Source organism: Pteropus medius, unplaced genomic scaffold (assembly GCF_902729225.1).
Source record: "Pteropus medius unplaced genomic scaffold, Ma_sr-lr_union100, whole genome shotgun sequence".
In the NCBI taxonomy this organism is placed as follows: Eukaryota; Metazoa; Chordata; class Mammalia; order Chiroptera; family Pteropodidae; genus Pteropus; species Pteropus medius.
In genome coordinates, this window is record NW_024340701.1 from 15,171,766 (window position 1) to 15,179,540 (window position 7,775).

At 38.5% G+C, this 7,775-nt stretch overlaps 1 protein-coding gene across 6 annotated transcripts in view; it reads left to right on the plus strand.

Annotated features, from left to right (window-relative positions):
* The first annotated feature begins 606 nt into the window (after nt 1-606).
* The window catches only part of ALG6 (ALG6 alpha-1,3-glucosyltransferase), a 41,564-nt gene continuing 34,395 nt past the window's right edge, over nt 607-7,775 (plus strand). For 3 of the 6 annotated variants that reach the window (XM_039888156.1, XM_039888150.1, XM_039888154.1), the window contains exons 1-2: nt 609-724; nt 4,704-4,976. In XM_039888156.1, coding sequence (XP_039744090.1) covers nt 4,895-4,976 — 82 coding nt within the window. In that variant the 5' untranslated portion in view covers nt 609-724; nt 4,704-4,894. Of the gene's footprint in view, nt 725-2,098; nt 2,180-4,703; nt 4,977-5,313; nt 5,448-7,775 lie in introns of all 6 variants that reach the window. The other 3 variants (XM_039888155.1, XM_039888152.1, XM_039888151.1) reach the window with 3 other exon arrangements.

A 7,775-nucleotide genomic window follows, 5' to 3' on the forward strand; every position in this document is an offset into this window, starting at 1 on the left:
GATTCAGAGGGAGGAATGAGAGCATTCTCTGAATAAAGGAGGGAATATAGTTATTTGCGTTAGGTTTGGGAATAGGTGATCCAAACTGCCTGATGGGGACTGTGTAGTGGCTACTCCAGAGCAGGGCTTTTCTTCTGCATAACCCACAGGCTCTCGAAAATGTCGGACGTTCAGTAACATTTCTTACATGAAGGGACTTCTTAAACCTTAATACATTCTTCTTCGTAGGCATGTACCTTGAAGAAAGTGAAGCGCGTTGGCTTTTTGACTTTCTGAGGGCACAGGCCCAGGGGAAGACCTGCTGCCCGGTGGTAAGAACCAGCCAAGGGCTCCCCATTCTATGAAGCGAGAGCCAGGACGCGCCCCTGGCAGGAATTTGTGGACTAAGCAGCAGCCCAGTCCTTGGCCACGATCCCAGGAAAGAAGAGCAAGGGGCTTTCCACCTGCCCTAAGCCTAACCCGGGACCGGAGGCCTCTCGGGTTCCAGCCGCTCTGTCACGCCCCGCGGCTTCCAGCGGCTCCTGCCACGCCCCCAGGCCGACTGCCTCTGCTCTGCGCCTTTCCCCTGCCCCGCCCCTCACGCTCGACGGGCTCGCTCCCGCGCCAGGCGCGCGAGCCTGCGAAGGCGGAAGGCGGCAGGGGCGCTCTGCCGCGGGGGCGAGCGCGCACGCGCTGTCCTGGGACCCGCTGCAGGCGTGAGTATCCACGTGCGGCGGGCGGCAGGGTAAGAGGCTGGGATGCTGGGGTTCCGGACCGCCCCCGTGGGTGGGGAGGGGCTGAGGACTCGCGACGCGCGGCGAGTCTGCGCGCAGCGGGCGACTGGGCTCCCTGCTCCATTTCCCTCGGAGGCATGGCGTCGAGGCCTCCCCAGCCTAGTCTGCAGGCTTGTATGGGGTCCCGGTGGGGGCCGCGGTGATGATCGTGGGACCCCATGGCTGGAGCGGCTTGGCACCTGTTCCTGCGGTCCTGAGGGTCTGGTCAGCTGGACAGGAGGGAGAAACGTCAGAAGGGGTCTCTTTTGCAAGACGTGCTCACCTAGAATAGCGGCACTTCCTGGGTATTATGTCCACTTTGGGGAAAGGACCTTTCAGACTGAAAGGAACAAATCCAGCCCTGTGAAGTGGACGGTCGACTTTTCTTTTGTGGAGATGAACGCTCATGGCAAAGTAGGATGGGGAACTCTTCCGCCGTTGGCGTGGCAACTTCCTGGCCCAGTGAATGGGTTAGAAAAGTTACTGTAGTTTGCTTTACAGATGGAAAAAGTAAGAAAGAAATCCTTTTTACTGTTCAAGGAGAAGAGGTGGATTAAAAAGTCTTACATAATATGTGTAACCACAGAGGGCTCAGTAAAATTAGATACTTCCTCCTTCACGCATGAAGAGCAAATAAAGATGTTCCTCGACTTAGGATAGGGTTACATCCTGATAAACCCATCTTAAGTTGAAAATATAAGTTGAGAATGCATTTCATACACCTAACCTATCCAACATCATATCTTAGCCTCGCCTATCTGAAACGTGCTTAAAACCTTTACATAAGCTTAAAGACATTCAGTTTCATCACAAGAGTAATTGCCTTCCCCTTCTTTTCACCAGAAGTAAGAGACAAGTGGGCTATTTGTAGACATGCTGGGATGTGGAAAAAAACAATATCCAAAAAACATTGGCAACAGATTATACTGTAGAGTAGGGCTTGTTTATCTTTGTGTTTCCGAGGCTGACAGAGCTGCGGGGTGGCTTGCTGCCGCTGCACATCATGAGAATAGTAGGCATATCGATAACCTGCTGAATTCGTATTGATTTCACACCACCGTAAAGTTGAAAATCCTAAGTCAAACCATGGTCAGTCGTGTTGGGTCTGTATTTCGTGAGTACCTGCTTTCTGTCAACATTTTTCTAAGTGCAGGGAACAAAGCAACAACTAAGACGGGATGATCCCTGTTTGCATGAAGCTTATATTCTAGTTGACAGATGTAATTTCCTTTTATGCTTCTTTAATGGACTATAACATGTAAAAGATGATACTGTCCACAAATCATAAGTTGTAACTTGCTGATTTATCATAAAGTAAACACCTTTTATCTACCTTTCAAATCAAGAAATAGAACATTCACAGCATCTGCTCAGAAGACCTCCCTGGAGACCTCTCCCACTCACCATCCCCATTTTTCTCCCCAAAGGTAATCTCTTCCCTGGTTTCTAGCACCACAGATTAGTTTTGCCTATTTATGAAGCTTTCATAAATGGAACCATATGTATTTTTTGGTGTCTAGCTTTTCTTAAAATTGTAAAAAAAATGGTTTGTGAGATTATTCCATGTTGTGTGAAATTATAATTTCTGATAGTGAAAAGAATTAAGAAGAAAATGAAAGAAGGTAATGATACAAACAGTAAGAGGTGGAAACCTTAGTAGGGTGGTTTGGGGTGATTTTTTCCGAGAGGACAACTTGAGATATAACATGAAGAATAAAAGATTCGCCAGTGAGCTGTGTTAAGAGCATTCCAAGCAGAGGGAATAGAAGTGAAAAGGAACTGAGCTTTGAGTGGACCTGACAGGTTCTAGGAAGAGAGGGAAAAACTTGTGGGAAAGTGGGAAGTGATGAAATTGGAGATGCAGGCAGAGATTATATCACAGAGGATCTTATGGCTGGGGTATTTGGATTTTATTCTAAGTGTAGTAGATGTTAGGAAGAGATGTTTTTGATTTTCAATTTCTAACATGAGCTCCTTGTGGAGGATGGGAAGGCTTATCCATTTTACTCATCAAAGAAACCCTATAAAAGTGGCAATACTGGCAAGTATTAGGAATTAGGGGAACCATTAACATGTTGGGAGACCAAATCTTTTGTATTGTCATTTTTGTATATATTAATTCAGACACATAATATGCTTCCAAAATCAGATTTAGAAGGCACTTTATAAATTAGTCATGTATTCTGCACTCTAAAAATATTGTCAGTCACTCAGCTCCTGTTTGAAACTGTTAAAGAGAAACTCCTTTCTCAAGAAGAAGCTCATTTCATTTTGGACAGTTCTAATTGTTAGAAAAACTTTTCTAATAATCCAAATAGCTAACATTGGTTATCAGTTCTGGGTCTATACAGAACTGATAATTATCATCTGTGAAATGTTGCCTTCCTTTCAGTACTCATGCAGTTGAGTTTTGTTGGTTTGTCTTTTTCACATTTTAGTGAAGGACTTTGAATTTATTTGAATGTATCCCTGTTATGATTTCTGGAGTTAGGTTTGGTCTATCATAAATGCTGTCCATATTTTTTTGGATGTTATTCTTTAGTCTATCAGTTAGCCATCCCTTCCATCACTGTGCGCTTAACAAACTCGATTAGCATGGTATTAGTTAAGCATTATGTTTTTTAAGTTCATTGTGATTATAAGTGTTATTGGTAGTTTATTTTTGTTACTTAAGCTTCCTGGGGGGGAGTATTTAAATATTATCAGGAACTGTGGATAATTGCTTTAACTTGGTCATATTAAAGTAATTTAGATTTCTAAGACAGAATATTAAGCTATATTTTTAAATCCAGGAATTTGCATTTGTAAAATTAATTTTAAACATGATGTCATAGCAGAAAGTAGACTGTTACACTGCAGTTTTGGGATATATAGTGCAACATGTTGATAAAAGGGGCTTTTGAAGTTAGACTAAAAGAGAATTTGAATAGTTTATAATGGCCTTAACCTTGTCAAACCCAGAATCGGTATTAGAAAGTGATTTAATTTTAATTTTTCCTCTTTTCTTCTGTAATAGAAGTTTTAGTGAACAGTAAAATGATCAAAGGTAGATGTAGTAGGGTAGAGGAAAAAAGGAATTTATATAACCCAAATTTGAATAATACGGTTACATAGCCTTATTAAATGCTTTGTGTCATTCTACCTGATTGTGATGCTAGACTTCATTACTTCTAGAGTTGTCCCTTGCTATTTTTATTTTAAATAAGAAAATAATTTTTTCCCAGTAGGTTTAATGTGCCAAATTTACCCTAAAATTTTCAGTTGATTTATTTTATTTTTCTGAATATGTTTAAAATGTATCCTATTGTTGAAATGGCCTACAATTTTTCAAAGCTTTTTACTTTTAAACTCCCTAATCCAAAGGAAAAAAGTGAAAAAATTGAAACATGTCAGTGGTTAGTTGCATATTGCTGCTTTTTGTATTTTCTTTTAAAAGTTGGGGCTATTCTTACTAATTCTTTCAAAAGGTTCATTCTCTAAGATGGAAAATTATTATAGTTAGTGCAAATATATTTTGGAAGAAAAGAAGTGAAAAATCAAACTACATAAATTACCTTAGTGGAAGACTTTCTCAAACTAAATAGAAAGATAAAATTCCTCTTTCTCTCTTTACCAAAGATAAATCACCCTTTTGTTTACCTTTGCGGTCTTATTTTTACCTGTAGGTGAACATGCTCTAGATAGAATTAACTGTTCTACTACCTATATATCTGCTGTTTTTCTTTACTCAGAAGTATTCCCTTGTAAGAGCAGATCCTTATTTTATCTTTAGATATGTTGAGTCTCATTTAACAAGGAGAGCTACCTTTTATGGTATATTTCTAAACTAGAGGACTAGGGAATAAGGAATTTAAAACTAATCTGTTTCTAGCTCTCTACTTGGTTTAATGGGGTCATTTTGATAGATATTATGCTTAGCTAAATCTTGGTATCTTTTTTTTCCTCCTCCAGGCCTCTTCTTCATAGACTTAAAAATCAATATTTTACTGTTTGGAAACGAAGCACCACTTGAAATCCTCTCAAACACCCAATTCCAAAGAATTGGTAACATTCTGTGATCAAGAAAAGAAGTGACTGACTGCATCTTAAAAGTATTCTGGCACTGGTCCTGTTTTTTTTCCCCTCCCTTAATTTGAAGAATTATGGAGAAATGGCACTTGATGACAACTGTGGTCTTAATAGGACTAACAGTACGGTGGACAGTTTCTCTTAATTCTTATTCAGGTAACACATTTTTACTGTTTAAAAGATAGGTAAATATTCCTTTGAATAGTTTTTGTTTGTTTGTTTGCTTTTTGGTAATAATTTACAGTTTTCTGAAAGGGACAGAGAAGTATTTCAGGCTTTATTGGTGTGGTCAAGAAAATACACTTACATGTCTAATTCTAATAAGAATTTCTATAAGAGCTAAAGAGAAGCGAGGGCTTTGTCACATGAGGAAAAAAATGTATTCTAACTAGGGAGATGAGAAATTGAGAAACGGTTAGGCATTGAAGAGAGAAATGAGTTAGTATTTCAAGGGGGAGTACTTCAAAGGAGGCTTTTTTTGTTGTTTGTTTAGAGTAGGGAAGGCATGTAACCAGATTGAAAGGAAGAGACCAGTGGAGAATAAGATTGGGAATGATGTGAGAGAAAAGGAGGGAGCATTGATGGAGTGTGGACCTGGAGAATGGAGTTGGGATTAAATTTAACCCTGTGAGTATTTATTTAGCACCTTTTGTGTTCCAAGCACTGTCCTAAGTTCTAGAAACACAAGGTGAAGATCCAGTACTTAAGAGCCCACATTTTTGTAGGTAAGTGGTCACAACATAATGTGATAATTGTAACAGAAGTATGTGTGAGGTATAGAGGTAACATAGAGAAATGAATGATCAGGACGCATTAGAGAAGATTTTTTGGAAATGATGTTTAGTTCAGGTTTGAAGGATGAGTTGGATTTGGGTAGATTTTAGGCAGATTAATAAAAGATAAATTTCAAGAGATGAAATTTGTCCAGGGAACAAATAGGAACACTGTCTTCAGAGAACACTTTTATTACTAGGATTAAGCTCCGATTTCTTACCCCAGTGCAGTTCTCTGGTGAACTAGGCTGGGCCAGTTGTAGGAATCCCTTTTTTCTTGGTGAGAACCAAAGTAGGCAGGTCTTATTTTGTCCAACTTCTCTGTAAGCTCACACCCAGCCTCAGAGGTAGAACAAAGCAAGTACAAGAGATAAACTAGAAAATATTTATGCCAATTTCTAGAGCAGATTTTTATCAATGTCATCCATTTTAAGCCTTTCTAATACCAAGGCAGTTCCCAAGCACGAGCATTCCAGTTACTCCACATCCTTCACCACATTTGGTAGTGTTAAACTTTTGAATTTGTTCTAGGCTGGAGTGTGTGAAATGATATTTCATTATAGTTTTATTTGAATTTCCTTCATTGCTAAATCTGTTTAATTGGAAATTTATGCATTTCTAAAAGATTGAGCACATTTTTTTATCGGCCATTAGTATTTCCTTTTCTGATATTTGTTTATGTCGTTTATACATTTCTATTAATTTTTTTCTTATATATTCTATATTTTGTTGTTTATTTTCTTAGGTGTTTTGTATATTCCGGAAGCTAACCTTTGTACAAGTTGCAAATATCTTCTAGTGTGTGGCCCGTCTTTTCACACTTTAAAGTATGTTCATGAACAGGAGTTTTTGATTTTTTATTTTTAGGTTTTCAGTGATGTTTTTATTTTTTATTTTTTATTTTTCAATTACAGTTGACATTCAATATTATATTAATTTCAAGTGTACAGCATAGTACTTTATATAATTTATAAAGTGATCCATCTGATAAATCTGGTACCCATGTGACCATGCATAGTTATTACAGTGTTATTGACTATGCTCCCTATGCTATACAGGAGTTTTTGACTTTAAGGTAATGAAATTTATCAATTTTTTTCCTTTACAATGTGTGCTTTTTATATCTTTAAGAAATCATTCCCTACTCTTAGGAAAATATCACAAGGATGTTTTCATAAAATTTTCTTCTAAAATTTTAAAGATTTATCTTTCCTGAGTCTTTATTGCCTTGGAATTGAATTTTGTGTATAACATTTTAGATAGAGTTCTGTTAAAAAATTTTTTTATGTAGACAGTCAGTTGTTTCACTTCATTTATTGCATATTCTACCTTTTCCCACTAATCTGCATTATGAGCTCTGTCTATATTAGGTTTTTATATATGCATGGATCTGTTTCTGACTCCATTCTGATCCATTGGTTTAATACTGCCATGTCTTATTACTATAATTTTACATTAAGTCTTGATATGTTGTAAGGCATGTCCTTCTACCTGGTAGTTCTGTTTCAGGAGTGTCTTAAATATTCTGGGCTTTGCTCTTTCATATTATAGGCAGAATTTCTGAAATGGCCCCCCAAAGATGTCCTGCCTTAATCCCCAGAACCTGTGAAAATTATGAGAGCTTACCTGGGAGTGATTATGTTTTGTTATACGGCATAGTTGACTTTAAGATAGGGAAATCGTATTGGGTTATCCAAATATGCCCAGTGTAATCATATGAGCCCTTAAAAGCAGAGAACTTTCTCCAGCTGGTGGCACAAGGGGACTCCAGAGAGATTCACAGCCAAAGGACTTGATACTGTTGCTGGTTTGACAATGGAGGGGGCCACATGAGAAGAAATATGTGTGGACTCTAGTTGCAGAGAATAACCCCCAGCTGACAGTCAACAAGGACACCTCATACCTGTAGCTGAAAAGAATTGAATTGTGTCAGTAGCCTGAATGACCTTGGAAGTGAATTCTTTCCCTGGCCTTCCAGATGAGTTCAGACTGGTCGATATGTTCTTTTGGCCTTGTGAGACCCTGAGCAGAGAACTGTGCTAAACGTTATAATACTGAAATTATAACAGAATGTTGTTTTAAGCTGCTACATTTGTATTAATTGTTACACCGCAATAAAAAGCTAATACACACGTATATGTCTTTTTAAAAAATGACCTTGTCAAAGACCAGATGAAAAACC